Here is a 22,497-nt window from a genome sequence, read left to right as displayed (position 1 = left end):
ATAAACCCTGTGAAGTGAGTACTTTACGCATGGTAGTAGAAAATAGTTATTTACGTAAAAAGTGTGTAAAATTATCCTTTTTTTATGAATGGATGATTAAAAATTCCCGTGATTAAAAAAATTGGATTTTACACACGTGTAACATACAACATTTTTTCTACTACCGAAGAAAACGTTTAAAAAAATCAATAATACCGAACTAGGTTATGTACTAGGGCGTAAAAAAATAATTTATGCACTAGTGAGTAAAAAATACGTTAAAAATTTTTTTGGCAAATTTTTAATTAAATGTCAAATAAACATCAAATTCAAAGACTTTTTTAGGACACATTTCGACCTCGTTTTTGAGGCCAAAAATGGGCATCAAAAATGGCATATCTCGGCTATCATAAAAGCTACGACCTTGCGGATAGTCTCGTTGAATTCAAAATGACGAAACTAAGACAAAACCGTTAGAATTTTCCCGATATCTCCCATAGAAGCCGAGATATCAGCCTTCAAAGTTTGGGTTTTTTCGTTTTCCGGGTATACCCACCCGTATCGATTTTTTTCAGAATTTTTTTTTTCGAATTCGAACTAACTATACCAGGGGATTGTGTTCATCAAGTAGATCACGAAAATACCGAGTTATAAGGGAATCCGAGCAGAACTAAGACATCGAGTATTTTTACGACCTCGTTTTTGAGGCAAAAATGGGCATCAAAAATGCCATATCTCGGCTATTATAAAAGCTACGACCTTGCGGATAGTCTCGTTGGATTTAGACGGACGAAACTAAGACAAAACCATTGAAATTTTACCGATAGCTTCTATATAAGCCGAGATATCAGCCTTCAAAGTTTGGGTTTTTTCGTATTTTGGGTATACCCCCCCGTATCGATTTTTTTCAGAAATTTTTTTTTTCGAATTTGAACTAACTATACCAGCGGATTGTTTTCATCAAGTAGATCACGAAAATACCGGGTTATAAGGGAATCCGAGCAGAACTAAGAAATCGAGTATTTTTCGACCCTCGTTTTTGAGGCCAAAAATGGGCATCAAAAATGCCATATCTCGGCTATCATCAAAGCTACGACCTTGCGGATGGTCTCGTTGAATTCAAAATGACAAAACTAAGACTAAACGTTGGAATTTTCCCGGTAGCTCCTAAAGAAGCCGAGATATCAGCCTTCAAAGTTTGGGTTTTTCCGTTTTCCGGGTATACCCACCCGTATCGATTATTTTCAGAAATTTTCTTTTTCGAATTTGAACTAACTATACCAGCGGATTGTTTCCATCAAGTAGATCACAAAAATACCGGGTTATAAGGAAATCCGAGCAGAACTAAGAAATCGAGTATTTTTCGACCTCGTTTTTGAGGCCAAAAATGGGCATCAAAAATGCCATATCTCGGCTATCATCAAAGCTACAACCTTGCCAATGGTCTCGTTGAATTTAAAATGCTAAAACTAAGACAAAACCGTTGGAATTTTCCAGATAGCTCCCATAGAAGCCGAGATATCAGCCTTCAAAGTTTGGGTTTTTTTCGTTTTTCGCGGGTATACCTCTCCGTATCGACTTTTTTCAGATATTTTTATTTCCAATTCGAACTAACTATACCAGCGGATTGTTCTCATCAAGTAGATCACGAAAATACCGGGTTATAAGCAAATCCGAGCAAAACTAAGAAATCGAGTTTTTCGACCTCGTTTTTGAGACCCAAAATGGGCATCAAAAATGCCATATCTCGGCTGTTATAAAATCTACGACCTTGCGGATGGTCTCGTTGAATTCAAAATGACGAAAACAGTGCGTAAAAAGTAAAACTTTATAAACCCTGTGAAGTGAGTAATTTACGCCTGGTAGTAGAAAATAGTTATTTACGTAACATGTGTAAAATGATCCTTTTTTGATGAATGGGAAACTTGTTAATTATTTTATTAACACAATTATTATGAATAAAAAAAGAGGATTTTATACACATGTATTTCTTCTATCGAAGAAAACATAAAAAAAATCAAAAATATTAAATTACTTTACACGCTTAAACGACTATACGGTAAAAAAAGTGAAAACATTTGTTGACAAATTACAAATTAAGTGTCAAATGTAATGTAAATGTCATTTAATATCATTACTGATCACAAACCCTTACAATGGTTATTTTCACATAAGGACCCTTCTTCCAAACTTTTAAAATGGCGTGTAAAATTAGAAGAAAAAATACGCACTAGTGCGTTAAGAGGCTTTTTTAGGCACTAATGCGTAAAAAGTGAAACTTTACACATCCTAGGAAGTGTGTGCACTTTACGCACGGTGGTATAGAAGTGTGTAAAATGAGCCTTTGTTGATAAATGAAAACACTTTATTCGCCTACAGCTCATGCGACAATTTCCATAAATAAAAAAAGGGGATTCTACACACGTATAACTTACAATAATTTTTCTACTATAAAAAATCAAATTACTTTACGCCCTTAAACGACTTTACAGTAAAAAAAAAGTCAAAACATTTGTTGACAAATTATAAATTAAAGTATAAAATTGAATAATCATGGTAATTATTTTAAATATTCAACCAATATTCTCCAAGATACCTAGATGTAGTCCTATGATTGGAACCTTTAGTGTCATGCTCAAATTACGAGACAGTTTCACCACTAAGCAAAACTCTTTATTTTTACTATCGACACGTGTTTCGCTAATAATGTTAGCATCTTCAGGAGAAGATTACAACTTTTTAGATCTTCTTAGAGTTTTGATCTTCTCCTGAAGATGTTACATCGTTACTAAAACGGGTATCGAGAGTAAAAATAAAGAGTTTTGGTTAGTGGTAAAACTGTCACGTAATTTAATTTTACCTAGATGTATAGAAAGTTTAACTCGAAGTCAAAGTATCATAATCCTAAGAAATAAACGCTGCATTTATGAAACTTTGAGTTTATATTTCTCGTTGCCGCGTCGTGGTCATTATATTAAAAATATGTTGAAAAATCTAAAAATAGTCACAAGATTTTATTTTTTCATAAAGCAACCAATTATTTGTTGAATTCTTTTAAGATAAAAAAGTGAATAAATTTTACACTTAAATAAAATTTATTAAAATAAGATAATTATAAAATAAATAAACATCAAAAATATTCAAATTCTAAAAAATTCTATTTTTTTTTAAATTTTATGCTTTAAAACAGCTCAGGCAAGATAAAAAGAGTGAAAGAAGATTGACTGGTAATCTATACCTATATTGGTAAATAAATTTTATTATAACCATATTAATGATGAAAATGATGTTGAAAAGGAGATACTGAGACTTATGAGAAAATTTCTTAGGATAGCAATTACTAGATTCCTGTATTTACAAGAAAGTAAGAATGGATGGACGCAGGGTGAAGATCATATATAGAATATAGGTCATAATATATTGGTGGTGACCGTGGAACGAAATAGCAATAATAAAAATAATGGCAAGGAAGGTAAAAAGAGAATAAACAGAGGAAAAAAACAATAGAAATTGTAATTAAATAGAGGAACCTAAGGTTTCAGATTTCAAATCAAGTCAGCAAGACACTTAAGGTGCAAGATGATATAGAAAGACTATCTTTATTATTAAACATGAAGCACGCAATTACAAAAAATCTTGTTAATAAATAGTCGCAACAAGAATTTAACAAGGGTATAGAAAAATTCAGGAACAAATTCCTTCATATTTCACGGCTCGATGTAAAGGATAAATCATAAAAAATCCACAAAGCAATCAGCCCTTTTTCTACCATCCAAAGCCAATTACCTAACCTCTTCATGTCCCTTTAAACTACCACGGGGCATTACAGTTCTTGACGCCCTTTCATTGAGTACTAATCCCGGGCAGTCAGTCTTTTGTTTTCTAATTTGAATTGTGCCAGACGCCGGAATGCCTATAACGCTTTGTTATGTGTTTTAAGTATTGTACGGGCACGAAGAAAAGGGCTGCTATGGCTAATTAAAAGATTACCTTCGGGACGTATCGGGTTACGGGATTTAATTGTTTTGTATATGGGTTTTGTAGGAACGAACGGTCAATGTAAAAGATGACTATTAAATAAGGTTCTCCCGCACATGGTCGGGTAAAAAAGGTCGTCGTTCGTCGGCGAGGCAATTTCGAAGTTTTTGCTAATTAACATAAATATAGGCAAAGTACCAATTTATGCACAGTTATGCAAATTGTCATTAATTTTTTTTACAACTAATACAAAAATAATTTTAGTCGTGTATAAATATGCCGATGCCTCGCCGGATCAGACTCTGACGATCATAAATATTAATACCCGTGAGTGTTTTAGCAGAATGCATATTTTCTTGTGCATAATTATAAATTAACCACAATGCAATTTCGAGATTTACATAAGTAATTATTAGTGTTTGGCCGGTTAGTATCACCTCGCTGAGGGAATAGTACGATTCAATACTACAGGACAATAAGTAAGTGGACTGGCAAATCTTCATAATAAAATTTCCTACTGATCAATATCAGAGACCTTCTTTGTATTTTTTTTGTTTTTTTTTTGTTCTAGTACTAGTACTAGAAAAATCTCTTGAGGACTATTTCTTTACTATAATGAGAAATCCATTAAATTTTCAGTTTCCATTAATATAGCTGACGATTGTTAATAATAATAATATAAATAAAGGTCTTTCATTTGATATTTTACATTTTTAATTTATGTCATTTTAAGGTGACATTCAGCATCAGCTATGGTTTTGATACGGTCTAGGAGAAAGAATTTAAAAAAATTAATACACTTTCAAGTCCATCAAACAAGTCCAGATTTTATCCCTGCCTAACACTTTATTCAACTATCTGCATATAAAATTATATATCTACATTAAGTAAGACAAAATTTATTAGAACCAGAAAACCACTCACTTTATTTCAGCTATTGACTTTGTGATAGATTTTTGCACATGCAGAATTTAAATAAATTTAGGGACTTAAATTTCCTAATATCACCTTGAAGACTGTTTATACTTTTAGCTATTTGGTATGGATAAGAACGTTTAGATATTTATGTTGGAGAGGTCTTAGAGGCGGAGATTTAGAGTTATAAGGAAAAAATAAGGAAGAGGCATGATATAGTATTCGGTTCCTTAATAATAGAGAAACATACTAGGAAAACGCCAGAAACATTTGCTTGCGATAATAAAGAGAAGCAATGACCTATTTTCTTACAGATATACCAGAAATGTTTTTGTTGGAGACTATGTCACCTTTTTCAACGTCTGTATGACGTCTTATGTGGGATGTTTCTGCGACATTTTAGAATGTCGAATATATCCTTTTAGTACATGAAATATTTGCATTGAAGGCATACCATTAAAATTTACCACTAAAATGTTGCATTTAAAACATTGATAACAATATTTTTGATTTAGATATTATTAAAATAGAAATCAATAGTTGGTTGATAGCATTAAGTGTATAAACACATAAGCACATAACCAAAACTACACCTACCTTATATAACTATTTTTTTTGTCTTAGAACTAAGGTATAAGAAACTGTTACCTACCTGCAGAAGCAATAGAAGAATCTTAAGCACTTATAACTATTAGAACTAACGTCATTCGTTAACGCGGAAATTAAACGACAGCAAATGACATTGTTGAAATCTGAAATATTAAACCATAGATTAATACTTTTATATTTTTTCTTTTATATTTTTCTATTATTAAACCTCATCAAAAGTATTAAAACACGTTTGAATCACATTGTCGCATCACAGTAACAAAAACCCAAAAGCGGCCAAGACTTTCATAGCGTCTGTGCTATCTGAGCTAGTGTTGCCAACGTTAATCTGGTGTCTTTAAGATTCTTACCAATAATAAAAAATAACTATGTCATTTGTATGGCGGTTATTTTAAATACTTAATTCAGATAACTTTAAAATAAGTTTGCAAAATAACTGTAGAGATTGAAACGAAATGTTGTGGTGAAGTGGTAGTATATTATGTTTCTAGTTATATTTTTTAGACGATCCTTAGTAAGAAAATGAATATTTAAAATTATTTATTTGCTGCATATTATATAATATACAGGGTGATTTTCAACCTATGCGCATAAACTTAGGAAATGATAGCTGATGCGTAATAATGAGTAATAATTAAAAAAAATGTAGTAAAATATTTTTAGTTTTGGATATATCCATATTTTTTTAAATAAAAAACTTGTATTTTTTAACGTGTTCAATTTAAACTAATTTAAAGCAGCTGTTCGAAGTTGTTTCCATTATTTTCGATACAGACTTGAGCTCGTCGAATCCATGAAGACGTACATGCACGGGCCAAACCAGGCTGTAGGCGAATTGCGTCACTGGCAGCGTTTATGCGATGTCGTAGCTCTTGCTCAGTATCAACTTTGTTTACATACACCATTATTTTCATATGACCCCACAAATAAGAGTCTAATGGATTAAGGTCAGGCGAGCCAGGGGGCCACCCAACTGAACCATCAAGCCCTATCCATCGTCCAGGATCACACACACACGATCTAAATGTTGTCGCACTGGTCGTGAAAAATGTGGTGGAGCACCAGTCAAACGATTTTCCAGAATAAAAGGTCCTATGAGCATCCCGTTCAGAATTTCAGCCCATACATTTACAGAAAAACCTTGTTGAAAGTATGTTCTCCGTGTAATATGCGGATTTTCCAAAGCCCAGTAATGAGTGTTATGAAAGTTGAAAATTCCATTGCGCGTAAAATTTGCCTCATCCGTAACTAAAATGTTCATGGTAAAGTTTGGGCTTAACTGCTGGTGATGTAACAATCACTCACAAAAGTGTACTCGAAGCGGCAAATCTCTTGGAAGTAGGGCTTGTACCCTCTGCACATAAAACGGGTACAGCAACTCGTGCCTTAAAATTTGCCAACTTGTAGATTGCGATATTCCAAATCGCGCTGCAATTGTCCTAGTGCTAATTCTAGGTTATTCTTCGATAACTTCTAAAATATCCAGATTTAGAATGTGCCTAGGTCTAATAGCTCCTCCATCTTTTCCAGGCCGCGGCCGCAAATTACCCGTTTCTCTACCCCGCTGAATAACACGTAAGAAAGCCCCACGTCTCGGGTGATATCTTCGAGGAAATCTTTGGGCATACAGATCAGCTGCTGCCACTGCATTCTGATGCGTTTCTCCGTAAACCAAAACCATGTCGACAAGTTCTTCGTTTGTAAAAATGTGCGCCATTACATTTGACGCTTTTATTTTGTTCGTGTGAAAATAAAGATCGAAAACGATCACAGCTATCAATAAACTAAGTACTGCTAAAGATTCCAAACATTATGACTTGTTTACTATCAGTTATTAATAAACAAAATAAGTTCGTCTGATACACGTTCTGTTGACATTTATTTAACTTTATTTCGGAAACTAAAAATATTTTACTACATTTTTTTTTCATTATTACTCATTATTGATCTTCATCTACCATTTCCCAAGTTTATGAGCATAGGTGGAAAATCACCCTTTATAGTTATATGATCTTTTTTAATTATTTGTTTTTTAATATACATAAAAAGCCTTGCATGTCAAACATTTTGATTTTTTTTTATGACAGATACCGAAACTTTCACACGCGTGCTAAAATTAATTAGTAAAATGTTTCTAGAACATGGTTTGAGATTCACATCAGCAATGTTTTACAAAAATCATTGCTAGAATGTAAGATAAAAGCCGTGGTTTCCTAAATTTATGCTCGTTTTCGTATACCATATAGTATGAGGCATGCGTTTTGAAGTTTTGATGCGTTTTGAATTACTTGCTTTGCAAAACGCAAGTCCTGGTCCATAACCAATCCCAAATTTTTATATCGCTCTACAAACAATATTGATTCCGCTTACTTGCAGAGACCATAATACAGTTTTCTTAGCAGTAAGTTATAAGTAGTGGTTTTTAGAAAACTTTTATTATACACTAGTTAATAGCGGCAACTACTTGAAAACGTTCAGCGAGTTCAACTGAAAAATATATGTGTATATCATCGGCATAATACTGTTCTTTAGATGAAAAGAACATCACTGATAGGTTTGATACGCAACGAAAATAAAAGAGACCCAAGTATTGAACTTAAAGCACATCTGAGCTTTTTTCCCTGTAAGTTAGAGTCTGCTATCTATTCTTTAGATAATTCTCGACTAATGCGTATGCTCCATCTTCCAGACCCACAAAAGACAATAATTTTATGAAAAGATCAGAGCATCAGAGGCTTTACTGTAATTAAGCATTACTAGCAAAGTAAGTTTATTGGAATATTTGGCTGACAAAAAGTCATCATTTACTTATTACTTCAGGGACATCTAGGAATGCTTCTAGTTTCAGATTCCAGGCACCTTTGGTTGTACTTGGGATATTCGTTCATGGAATTTAATAGTAAATACGCATTTGATAAGTCTATGGTACATGTTATATATTCATCAAAATAAAAAAAAAACTTTCTTCGAACAGATGTTAGAACAAGTATGAGCCTATGGCTGGCTTCTGGATAAGATTTATTCATTAGATTAATGTAAGATAACTTAAAATAAAATAGTTAAATATGTTTTAACAGACCAATGCAATGTCCATTATACAAAGTTAATTTTAAATTCATTGACTTACCAAATATTTTATATCATATTAGAATACCCATTTAAATTCTATGGACAATTTGATTCAGAGTGTAACAATATAGGACAATGATTGAAGTATATCTGCTAATTAGTATTTATATCCATTGAATATCCATGGCTCATTTATCTGAATAATGTTTATTTATTGATTTTGCCCTTAAATACTGCATTCTCCCTGCACACAAGGTTTGGTTTCTTATTTTAAATTATATGCACTCTTTTGTGAAAATCGTTTATTAAAATCTAGTTATTGCTTCAAATGTTGGAACAAAAAATACATGTTTGGTCAAAGTGCTAAACGTTATTAAGGATCTCATATTAAAACATAAACCAAACTCTCGTATTTTCCTTATCATCTTTATGTGAGGTATGTAATTGGAATTGCGTTTACAGTCATTTGAGTTAACTCAGACAAAAGCTTTGAGATACCTTGGTCTAATATTCTTTGTGTTGCTGGGCAATATTACCCAGCTATTTAAACCTAAAGCTTGAATGCTAAGTTCTTTCCGATGACGTAATTTATATTATATCACTAGTGTGTAGAGATGGCGTCCTTTCAGAGTACCAGCCTAGCAAGGCAATCCACCTCCTAGTCAACATAGTATTACCTCAGTCGTTAGGCAGTTCTTTACAGTCCTTTACCAGTTCCTCTATACCCTTCTATATGCTGTAGCGTTTTTTCCGTTCATTAGGTGTGAATTAAGACAATCAAAAATAGTCAACCCATTTATACACTTAAGACACTTCACTACTAAAACACGATCACTCACGCGTACTAGAGATATTTATTTTAATTGTATTTATGTACAACTATTTAAACCTCCCGGCAATATTCCGTAATTTACTTCACTAAACTACATTTTTAACAACTTCCGGCATTCCAGTTTCTTATATATTCAGCGAAACGCTATTACGGATGATCCTTACCGATCTTTGAGATGTCGTTCGTTATACCATTTGTATGATTTCGGAAAAAACGGAGGGTCAACTGGTTTCTCGGTGTTTACAATATCGTTACATACTCTTCTGCCAGCTTGGAGCTCACATTTTTGGCCGCAATAGCCTTAATAGCGGATCTGCTATCCAAGCAGATTAAGACGACTGCATTAATGTGTCCACAATTTAAAATTTTCTGTTTGCACTTTAACCTAGAAATATATCAACGTGGATCAGGAAGGATCTTAGGGGACAGACTTCAAACACAGTACCGAAGTTCTTCTTGCAAGCGCGCAGGTGGTCTTATTGATATTGATATAAATGCGTGGTGGGAGAGTTTTAAAGCGATACTTAGAAATCGTACTGTCCTAGAGTATTCCAGCTGCACGCATCTTAAAGATATAATGAAAAGTAGTAGTCTATGATTTAAGACTGGTTTTTTTGTACATCTTTAAGTTTGATCCATTAAGAAGTTTCCAATTTTCAGCATGACTTTATCGACAGAAGATTGAAAATCTAGTATTCTCTATGAGTATTTCTTATCTCAGGCTTTAAAACGATGCATCAGATATTTTATCTCAATTTTTTATAAAAGCAATATTGTAATACATCATAGTACAAACACCATTTTTTAACTAAAAAGCACCATTTTCTATTTATAAAATTAGTATACTTTTTCAGCTTACATTCATTTTATCGATTTTAGTAATGAGTATGAATAGTTTTAACATGAATATTTAACACATTTTTTTTCTACCTACTTTATTAAGATGAACCATATAATTCAATTTTATTGTTTTGAAAAAGTAGAATCATTTGGTGACTTTGCATCACTTGTGCCAATCTGATCCATCGGGGTTTGCATGCATGAAGGAAGAGTTATTTGATAAACATTTAAAAAATAAAAGATTCATTCCATTAGAATATATAGATTCTCCTGTGTAACTGAATAAATAGTAAGTAAATTCCGTTCTTCTTGTGATTCGTACTGTATTCGTAAATATGACGGTCGACTTGTTCTGCGGCTTATCAATCGACGAGGTCTTTCGATTTTTCTGTAAAAGCGAAACCCGATGGTACGGGCTTGTAATTGTGGCAATCCGATATCAGAAACAGGCCTATCATTACCCGGATGTGTAGAAATAAAAAAAAAAACGATTTTTATTTATTTCTTAACATACCTGTTTACGCCGTCAGTTACTTGAACTTGCCATAAGGGCCACCATACCCTTACCGAGAAATATTGGCCGTATATACCTGTGTACGGACCTTTGCGTCGTGTTTTACCTTTTACCTGTCCGTCAGGCAGTCAGTCCGCCAGCAGCGAAACAAATTGCCCACTTCCGGATTGGCAATTAAGGGACGCGAATGACGGAATTTAGTGCCCCGATGTGAAGGACCGAGCAGACTCTCGAAATCGGACGTATTCGTAAATGCGGTTGCCCTAAGTTCTATTTAAAAAGCGGCTAAAGATAACCTGGAATTGGGAATGCCGGTCTAAATTATGCATGCAGGGTCACTTGACCACTACACGTCGAAACAGGATAGCAATGGATGGAATAGAAACTTGTTATTGCTACAGTCTTCCAGGGCCTATAATCACCTTGATAATGCATCAGTATTATTGCAGAAATTTTTTATTACATCTTAATGATGGATGTGTGTGATCTATCCAGTGTATTGGATCGCTTCACCCTACTTTAGTATCACTTAGAATCAATTAATTAAATATTGATTGGCAAATAAATCACTTAGTCAAAATAGAACATTAACTACTAAAATTCAAAAAACAGCAGCTAATGAGCTCATAGTTGCTTCTTTGTCTAACGAATTTTAGGCTTTATTTCAAGTGACCCTATATTTTGTGCACAGTTTGATTTCTATAATTTTTTTAAAATTAAAGCTTGATTTCTACAGTAAATTTTCTCCAAAGTTTTATGCATGTAAAGTGCGTGTATCCTTTCATACTAAGTTGAACTTCTAAGGGCAGCAGTATTCTTTTTTGAATAGTGTACAGGCTTGTGAACTTTATCTTCAATAATTTCATTGAAAAATTAACTAAAGTTTGCTTAAAAAAACGTTTAGATTTGTAAATTGGTATTTTAAATTGGTGTATTACATAGCAGCATTCGGTTTTCCTACTAACCAAAATATTTCCTATGTTAAGCTATTTTCAGGTCCTAGATAATACACAACGTAGTAACGCAAATATATACGCAATTGAAAGTGCCAATTAACGTGTCTGAGGTTTTTTTAAATATTTTCCTAATAATTTTTTAATCAGATTGAAGGTCCTAGTTATTGTTTTGTTATTGCAGATTTATGTCCGATATTTAAATATTTAAACTGTATTCAAAATTCCAGGGTATCATAAACATTTGCTGTTTCTAATTTTTATCAATGATTTATCAAAGAAGATAGCTGAACTATAATTTATTTCTAACTTGCTATTAACGAGTCTTATTAGTCCATGATCTTTTTAATACAAGAAATACCTGAGACAGGTTTAGTTCATAATAATATCAGTGAAATTTCTTGTTTGGCCTACAGAGGATGGCAGTTAGGGCTGTTCCACGTCTGTATTAAAGGGAAGCTGACAGGCCTTTATATAAAATAAAATACTTACTACTGGATAAGAACTAACACCAGTATTCATAACATCTAGATTTGCAGGTTGGCTTTTAAATATCTCGCCTTTAAGTTATCCCAATAAAAAAAATCTATAGTGGTGTTAGACCGGGTTATCTTGATGGCCACTCAACACCGCTTCTTTTAATTCACCTGTTTGGGAAACTTTCGTGCAAATAAGTCCGAACTTCCATAGCAAAATGGGGGAGCACCATCTTATTGGAACCAGATGTTATTTACCAGATAGTATCTCCGGACATTCTATTTCGGGAAAAAAGTAGCCAAAGTTGGAACAAATTCCTCTTCTAGAAAACACAGCTATCTCTCACCTGTTAATTTTTTTTAAAGAAGAAACGCCTGATAATAAGTTCACCAACAACGCCAGTCCACACGTTTATTTTTCAATTAAACTGTGTATGTCGTTCCCTCATCCAGTCTGGATTTACATCGGACCAGTATCGATCGTTCTGGGTATTTACGCCATCATTTAAGCAGCAAGTGCCTTCATTGAAAAAAGTCTATTTTTCACTAAATTTGGATTCTCCACATATATATTTTATAAAAACTCATAAAATTCAAGGCGCCTCTTAAAGTCTCCTTCCAAGACTTCGTGATAAACTTGCACCTTATAAGGGTGGTATTTATTCGTATGTAGTATGTTAAGAACACTTGTTTTTCCAATATCCATGCCCTTTGCTACCTGCCTAGATGCAGGCTACATGATGATTATCTTGAACCGCCAATAAAACTGACTTGAGGACGATCATATCTAGACACATCTCTTACATGACCGAAGTGATTAAACTGATCAATCTTGCTAGCCGTTTATTGCGATATTGGCGGACGATTAAGGTATTTGTGATTAAATGACACACAAGCTTCCTGATGCCTTCTAACTCGATTACCGTAGCCAATCATCATCGAGATTTCTATGCGCTGTGTATCAGTAAGCCACATATGAATGTAATATACTGTTAAAAAAAAAAAAACGAAAGTACACTAAAAAACTAGTGAAACGTTACCAAAATACACAGAACTGTCAACGATAATAACTGTTGACATTAATTATTCTTTTGTTTCCCGTGTCAGAAATCCAAATCTTACTATGGAGCGATGTCGAAATATTGAATTTTTCAAATTTTGAATGAGAATAACTTCAAAATACTTGGACTTAGGTACATACAGCATATGCTGCATGAAAAATGTTTAGAATTGTAATGGCAATCCAAAAATGCAATACAACATTTGTTTAATTAATTCCTTACTTTACGACCACTCTGGATAACGTTTTTAATGAAAAGTATGCCTCTTGAAATAAAGTTTTTTATTGTGATTTTCATCTTGTAAAATTTTCTGTTATTTTGCCCCAGTAATTTACATTGTGTAACAAATGTCAATAGAGTGCCCAGCCCTAGCACTATGGTAGTAGCCACTACCAGACGGACTAATAAGCGCCGCGAGGAACTTACGTGGTGTGAAAAAGACATCGAGTTAGAATCCTAGGATTCTAACTCGATGGAAAAAGAAGACACGACCGGTTTTAGTTTTAAGGGTTAGTCGGTAATTTTTCTCCAACACGAAATTACGAAACGTCTTAACTTTAATTAATTTAAGCCGTAGAGTAAAGTAAGAACTGTACCAGACGATTAATAAATGTGTTATTAATCGAACCGGCTCTTTCATGCATCACAATTGTTGTTTATTATGTTAGTACCTACTGTCCAAATACTTAATATCTGTGTAAGTCCTAACTGTATCCTAAGCCTCGATATTACAACAACAAACAGTTGAGAATTAAACTCGGAAAGTGTTTTTATTAACTCAATAACTGCTTATCATGTGGGCAAATTGCATCAGCAAAAAAGTTCTTCTGCCATGGTTTTGACCAAATATTGCCAACCCTTTTTTGACCAACTCTGTCTAATTCGCTTTCTACAGAATTAATCTGAAATCAAGTAGAGTAAAGTCACCTAACAAAAAGGGCGACGTTGCCAAAAGAGTATATAAGAGTTCCAAAAAATATATGTATAAGGATATGATCTACACATACTTGAAGAATGTTCTAACTCTAGAGAGAGAGAGAAAGAGCTCTAGGCTTATACTAGAGATTAATGACCCTAAAAGATGATAGTTTGTTATGAAAGGTGATGATGATATGTTTAACTTGCACTAAATATCAAAGAAGAAACTTGTCGCTTCACTGCTCCTTCTGAGAGTCAAGGGTTTACTTGGATCATTGCTGTTTATGGTGAAAACAACTGAAGACAAGCTATCTGAAATAGATCACTGTACTGACAGAGCAACATTAATATACTATTTATCTGATTAGCTGTAAAAAAGTAAAAACAAAGCTGGGTGCCTTATTAGCTTGTGAGGGCCATTGGGCTCTGTTATATCTCAAACCGGACTCAAGGGATTCATAAGTACTTATTCGCCTCTTATACCTGAATTTTATGTAAATGGCGCCAAAGTCCCACCAGAGCTCCTAAATACTATCAGCCATGGTAATTAGGCGTCGTAAATAAGTTAATTAGTATTCGCAAGGCGGAACAAGTCAAATAAACACATCTGCATTTGAAAGTAAATAAGAGAGTGCGTGGTGCGAAATAAAGCTCATTGTAGTAACGGCTCAATTAGGCGTTTAAGAGGCGTAATAATTAATCAGCCTAGAAGAAAGCGGCTAATCGCTTTACGGCCACGAGCGAACCTTATTGGATAATTTATCGTTTGGCGGAGCGTGTCATTTTAGTTCAAATTATTTTTAATGGATTTGTGTCAGTTACGAGGAGGAAGTTGTATCGTGTTGCATTCCGTCATTAACGTTGATATGTTTCACTTATTTACACTATTATGTATAATTGACTCATTGCTAAATATGATCTAAAATATATTTTTTTAATTTGGAAAAAGTAGTTATGCCGGAGTAAACTCAATATCTCGCAAAAAAAATATATTGTTTTTAAACCGCTCGAACCCGTCGATTTTATTTTTTTTTTGGGCATATTTTGCTAAAAAATGTGAAGTTTATGCTTCTCAAGTATCCAACCTATTTATTAAGAGAAGTTACTGGTAAATAAATGCGGGTCACCGAAGTAAACAAGCTGGGTAAACCTAATAGTAATTAAGTGCATTAAGATAGTGTTATCTGGTCATGTTGAAGTTCTAAATATTTTAAGAAGTGGGAAAAAAATTCGGCTCTACTAGGAGAGTATACGCGAAAGCAAATTTGAGTTCTGCCCAAAGGACTGATCTTCGGAAAGTCAAGGATGAGTTGGAACAGCGGCGATTCAATAATGAAACAAATTTAATAACTAAATATGGTAGGGCCTTTATCGCTACAAAAGACTAAATAAACTTATCACTTCATCTTATAGTCATATATCGCTATCTTATCAGAACGTCCGAGGAATCCGTACAAAAATATGTACTTTTTTAAGATCTACTTACTGCTGTTTGTGGTTCTTACATCATTGGTCTGACAGAAATATGGCTCCAGCTCGACATTTCAGACTCTGAGCTCTTTACAGGAGAATATACTGTGTTTATAGCTGACAAACAACTCAGGAGAGTATAGTAGCCACGCCTGGAGGCGGATCCTTGCCGACGATCTTCAACTCTATTAAATCCGAGAGAGTTGATCTTGGAATCATTGATAATTTGTTGCCATTTATAGATTATACTATTAACTATTCTGTACTTCATCTACTTGTTGTCTACATCCCACCTCCTACTTGCGACAGCGACTTCAAGACTTTCTTTAAGTTAATAAAGTCCTTAAATCTACTGGTTTCCAAGCGACTTATTGTTCTTGGAGACTTTAATGTTCACTTTTCAAGTAAGTCAAGATTTAAATAATAAAAGTAAACTATTAAATCACTTCTCTAAATTTCTTAAAATGAACATAAATGGCAGGTTTCTTGATTTGGTCTTTGCAACTGTTAACATTAAAGTCAGCAAGAATGAAGTTCCACTATTGAATGAGGACTTGCAACATCCTGCCTTGATGGTTTCGGTACAAGCTGATCTATCTCACATTTCAAATACCACAATACAGAAAAACAATCTGCCTCAATTTAACTTTAGGAAGACCAACTTTCCACTTATGTATAATCTAATACTGGATGCTGAGTGGTCCACGGTTTTTTGTTGTTATAATGGTAATGCATGCTATAATGAATTTTACAAAATCCTTATCAACTCCTTTGAAACATCAGGAACATAGGCGGTTTATAGTGTGGTTTTCCAAAAACATAATTAACAATATTTTTAATAAATAATAGTTTAAAAACACTCAAAGAACACTCACAGAACTAAAAAGTAGGAAATAATTTTTAGTTACAAAGTTTTACAGAGTTTTTATTACAGAAGTAGGTCGGAAAACCAATTATAATTAATAACCTCAAATAAAAATCATAATAAAAATTAAGTTATTAACAAAATAATTAAAATCAAAGTAAGAAGCGTGGGGTGCATTTTACTTCATTTTCAAAACTCTTCTCTAGATAGTTGCCAATTGAATAATTGTCCTATTTAATATATCGTGCTCCCCATGCTTTTTACTTTGATTTGAATTATTCTGTTATTTACTTAAACTTCATTATTATTTTTATTTTAGGTAATTAATTATGATTAATTGTCCGACTTTCTACTACTGTAATAAAAACTCTTTGTAGTTAAATTATTTTCTATTTTTAGCTCCATTAGCAATAAAAGCGTGTTTTTTTTTAGTTTTTTTTAACTATTATTTATTACCTTGTTGAAAGCGTCTTAATTACTCGGATACTTTTAGAAGCGGCCGCATGTTTAAACTTTTCATACTCTTATTATTTAAATCAATAAAATGAATGAAAAAGTATACTAATTTGAAAAATAGAAAATTCAATGAATTTAACGTACAATTAGGCAAAGTTCTACTGGCCGTCCGTGCAACTATAGACAGGCTCATTTAAATGTCATTGATTTGGTCACATATAGCCTGTTCAAGCGTTAGTCTGGTAAGAACCAACGGTTACTGTCAAAAATGTCAAATGACGTCACGGTTAAGGCTATCGCTTAGATGGTATGTTTTAATATTGCGGTCGATCGGTTATTTGTTTACATGTATAATCTGTGACGTTGTATTGTGTGTATGGACGTTGTTCTTAATACTTCATTTCGATATAATTTTCATAACTCAAAAAATTGACCATTTGTCATTTTGAAAATTTCTACACATGTTCCAAGGACAATTTCGTTAGACACCTGTTTTAGCGTTTTGCCAAATTCGTACGAGAATTTGAGAAAAAAAATTTTCGAAAAAATTCATTATACATCTCTATTCATTCAACACAAAGTTAATAACTCAAAAAATTCACCAGATGTCATTTTAAAAATTTGTACACAAAATACATGGACAATTTGGGTAAACATCTATATAAGCATTTTTCCAAATTCGTACATATGAGAAAATTTTATTTTCGAAAATAATGATTTTTTTCCTATTTATTCGACACGAAATTCATAACTTAAGAAAATGAACAGATGTTATTTTAAAAATTTATACACATATCCTAAACACAGTTTTGTTAGACACCTATTACAGCATTTTTCGAAATTCGTACGAAAATTTAAGAAAATTTTTTTTTTCAAAAATATTGATTTTTTTTCTCTTTATTTGATACAAAGTTCGGTCTAGAGCCACTTAGGATTCAACACTTTCTCCATCATTAACCATCTCATAAATAAATAAATAATGGCTTTATTTTTACTTTACAATAGTGTACATAGGCGAAGTCTAGCCAAAGGCTAATCTACTTAACCTATTTAAAAAATGTAAGCAAAATTATTTTAGATAGCACAACAGAAAGAAAAAAATTAACATTTATAATGGTAACACTAATAGTAATATAAAAATAAACAGATATATACCCATTGGTCCATAAGAATCAAAAATAAGAAAAACCTACTGACAATTTAGCTATTCTGTTTTGTTAAAAAATGCAGCTTTAGTTTTTTCGTGCAACCCGGTACTGACATTTCTTTTATAGGATTCGGAACAAGGTCATTGTAAATTGCCACAGCAATATACAGAAAACTACGACGAAAGAAGGCTGTTTGATATCTAGGAATTGACAACTTATATAAGTTAGATTATAAATCTTAGATTTGTTTCATGTAAATTTTTCCGAAAAGTAAGTTTTCTGCGGCGGTAGGGAGGAGTAGACGACGCTAGCAGTCTATGCGCAAAAACCGCCAATTGCAAATAGAATAGATTTTCCACGCGCAGAAAGCCAAGTTCACATACGTTCATAAGTTCATAAGTCACATAAGTTCGCCTTGCAGAGACTCTATCATACTTTCTCAGTCCATAAATAAATCTGCACCATTGATTTTGCAGCTTTTGCAAATGGTAGGTAGTAATTTTGTCTAAACATGGAAAATAAACAATATTGCAGTAATTAATAAGAGGTATAATATTCAACACTCACATAGTTTTTCCCTTACTTTAAAATTAATTATATTTCTGTTTGCATACAATGGCTTTAAGGAATAGTATGAACTTTTAATGACATTAGAAATATGTTACTTAATAATTCATCATCCAAAAGCAATCCAAGATTTTTTGCACATTTAACCATACTTAGATGATTACCTCCCACAAAAAGCTTTAAACCGTCCAATGCAAATCTTTTTTTGTTCTTAGAAGTAAAGCACATAACACAACACTTTGAAGGATTAAGTTTTAAATTATTTTGAGAGGAAAAGAAGAAAATTCTAGAAAGATCGTCGTTTATTTTATTTTATGCCTCTAATACAGATTCAGCTTTAAAAGAATGATAAATTTGCATATCATCTGCCAACCCCTGGATCTGGCAGTATTTTATAAATTTAAACAAATCAGAAACATACATCAGAAATAAGAGAGGTCCCAAAACAGATCCATGAGGTACTCCAGATGTTATATATTTGGTATTTGAAAAAGTCTGATCTTCCAAGACCACCATTTGCCTTCTGTTGGATAAGTTTCAATAATTACAAAAAACATTTGAGAAATAATATCAAAGCCATAATAAGCCAATTTTGCTAAAAGCAAATGACGATCCAAGGTGTCAAATGCTTTGGAAAAGTCGAGCATTATAAGTGATGTGGAGTCACCTTTATCCATTGCAGAAATTATCTCTTGGGTAACGTTTAGTAAGACAGATACCGTGCTATGTTGTTTTCTAAATCCAGATTGCTTAAGCAAAATAATATTATTGGAGGTGAGAAAGTCATAAATTTGCGGCTGTATAAACTTTTCCAAAACTTTAGCGATGACCGGGATAATTGAGATTGGTCTAAGGTCGCAGAAATTAGTTGGATTATTAATTTTAGCCAAAGATGTTAAGAGAGAAATTTTCCACATACGAGGGAAATACCTAGTTTCTAGGCAACAGTTTATAATATGCGTAATATGTGGAGACAGTGTTGCAACATTGACGCTGATATTGAATCACAAACGTGTGCATTTGATTTTAGGCTTAAGACTATTTTAAAAATTTCCTCAACTTTGGCTAATCGAAATGAAAAATTTAGATCATGCTTAAACTGCTTGTTCTGAAAATTAGCAACTTCTTCCGGGTAACTACCTAACGTACTATAAATTGAAGCAAAATAGTCATAATCTCATAATCTCATGGTTTGATGACTATGGAGGTGCATAGTAGAAAAACACGGTCCTCTACCTGTCTACTTTTCCGGATAAAGTAAAATTAATTAAATCATAAAGCTTCTAAATTCCGTTAGTCGAAATTTTCAAGGATTAAATATACCAATTTCCTAAAAAGCAGGAGTTCGCGGTCCGGTGGCAAACGGCGCATTTGTTGTCCGGACACCCATGCATTATTTATGACAGAAACGGACAGAACCGATTAGCAAATTTATACCGGGCTTAATTTGGATTATGCAGAGTGGATGCCCGTTGCACAGTTACTTTGCTAAATATTTTGTTTCGGCCGTGGTACGTATAAACTTATAACTACTTTATTAACTGATCCGAGTGAGAATCCCCGGTGGATATTGCTAAATTAGTTTATGTACGTGAAACTTGCATTGCTCTTTTCGGGTACCAGGGGCGGCGGGTTATTTGGGAAGATAGAATTCCGTCATGTTGCTTATGAAGATGTTCCAATAAGACAATTGTAAGTGTTTAAATTTTTTGAGGTAGCACAAGTAAATAATGTCTTTACTAAGCAAATGTCTTTATTAATCAAATAACAAAAAAATATTATAAGGAAATTTTCTGTAAGGCAAGGAAATGTAATTTTGATCTTATATTAAAACCATCAATGCATATGCACTTAAGCCTATTTGGAAGTTTATTACGACAGCTATACATTAAAAGACATTAAAAAGCGAATATCTGCATATCATCTGCGAAATCAAGATGAAAGAAAACAAGGAACTGATAATAATTCATTTATACAACTTAGATTGACATGAAGCACAGTTCTTCAAAAACTAAATTTTTCACGAAAGTATATCGAAGAGGAGGTACCAAGTAATCCATGAACAAAACCAACTAAGTGATAAAACACGACTTAAATTTCTTACTAGCAAAGAAGTTTGTTGTAAAACAAGGAAGAAAGAACTATGTCGTTTTCTCGCGTATTGTACACTAGACTTTATTCCACAGGTGCGTTGTTCCCAAGTATAAAAAAGTATAATAGGTAGGCCAAACAGCAAAACAGGCAGGCAGGTCTAAGGTCTAACATCCTAGCCTGGATTATGCCGCTGTAATTAGACCTAGATAAGGATATGGATCAGTAGGCAATTAAAAATGTGCATAATGAGCAAAAATTAGATACACGCAAGTGCAATAAGGACCACTCTAGGAGCTGCTCTAAAACTTTTAGGATTACTCAAGCTTCTAGTGTGGATGAAAGACAGCGTGGCATGACAATAATATTATCTACGAGAAGTATAGCATATATCTATCGCTAAGCTATGGTAAATTAGGTACCTCTTACAGTATTGATATAGTTAAAAAAAGAAGAATGGCCAAACTTATTACATAAATATTATCAGGATTTGGATGGGATCAATATGATCCAATATTATCAGGATCAATATGATACACAAGCGGTTTCAGAATGGTTCATCAGGAATCAAAGTGTACCTAAGCAATAACAATTGAGGAGAAATGTTTTTGCTACGAGCTGACTATACAAGTCTTCCAGGTGGAAGTGTTCGCTACTCTAGAGATAGTTACAAGGAAGGAAGTAAAATAAGGACCGGAAAAGTACATGATAATTTACGCAGATAGTCAAGCTAAACAAAGAACCAGTTTAAAACTGTTACAAGAGTGTAAAAAGGCTTTAAATAGCTTGGATAAAAGGAAGTTAGTTCGTCATTACTTTGTTGTTTTCGGAGCATATTAGAATGGAGGAAAACGACCCAGCGGATGAGTTCACGAGGCATGAATGAAGTGCTGTTAGTCAATGAAAGCGAAGACTCAGTCGATTTAAGGGAACGATAGAGGACTTACCTGGAATATCTGGAGTCACTGTAAGCTCAACTATCACCTGCATCTCTTTCCAGCTCGCTGTCCCCTAGCTTGTTGTTCTTGTTCTGTTCCATTGATGGCTCTGCTACTAGGCAATTTGCACTGAGGAAGTGCTGCCCCAGGCAGCCAAATGACGTTTCAAAACCTTAACAAAAATATCAGCAAATGACTATAATGACGTTTTTACATTACGTCATAATGACTACAAAAATCACGTGAATAAGTCCCACCAAAACTACTAACCTATTATTTCAATGTTTAATGGCGTTTCTAAAAAACCTAAACTCATTATACGGAGCTCTCCAATTTGGTAAAATAAGTATATCCGCTGGCTCATCATTTACACTTCACTCGTCATTTACATTTATAATACAAATGCAATAGTCTTTTTCCTGTAAATATAAAACTGTAGTCCGAAAAATATAATGTCAACAAGATCGTTACATCGCGTTGATAAATATGGGTCGCGCAAAGCATTGTAGCCCCGAAGAAAGCCGTCTAATTTTGCAATTGAGGAGTCAAAATAACTCCTATGTTTTTATTTTGTGCAAAAACCAAAGTGCTTAAAAGATCACTTTGTGTAATCTCCAGAGTTTCCAAAACACAAAATAAAACGGAAAATGTTCCTGAAAATCGAGGCCGTCCAAGGAAAACCACATGGAAGAGTGATAAGCTTATTGTACGCAAAATCAGTAAACAACCTTTTCCCACATCTACCTCTATAAAACGAAACTGAAGCCTAAATATTAGTACTAGGACGATAAGAAGACATTTGCAAGACCAAAAATTAT

The 22,497-nt window shown here is 33.4% G+C and overlaps 1 protein-coding gene across 2 annotated transcripts in view; it reads right to left on the bottom strand.

Annotated features, from left to right (window-relative positions):
• LOC126733486 (uncharacterized) overlaps positions 1–21,862 on the bottom strand; it is a 38,630-nt gene extending 16,768 nt beyond the window's left edge. The window contains exons 1-2 of one of the 2 annotated variants that reach the window (XM_050436795.1): positions 21,689–21,862; positions 5,525–5,624 (exon numbers count right to left, since the gene is read on the bottom strand). In XM_050436795.1, coding sequence (XP_050292752.1) covers positions 5,525–5,624; positions 21,689–21,731 — 143 coding nt within the window. In that variant the 5' untranslated portion in view covers positions 21,732–21,862. The remainder of the gene's footprint in view (positions 1–5,524; positions 5,625–21,688) is intronic. The other variant, XR_007659730.1, reaches the window with a different exon arrangement.
• Between the last annotated feature and the right edge of the window lie 635 nt (positions 21,863–22,497).

Source organism: Anthonomus grandis, chromosome 2 (assembly GCF_022605725.1).
Source record: "Anthonomus grandis grandis chromosome 2, icAntGran1.3, whole genome shotgun sequence".
NCBI classification, from domain to species: Eukaryota; Metazoa; Arthropoda; class Insecta; order Coleoptera; family Curculionidae; genus Anthonomus; species Anthonomus grandis.
This window is presented reverse-complemented; position numbering and strand designations above follow the sequence as displayed.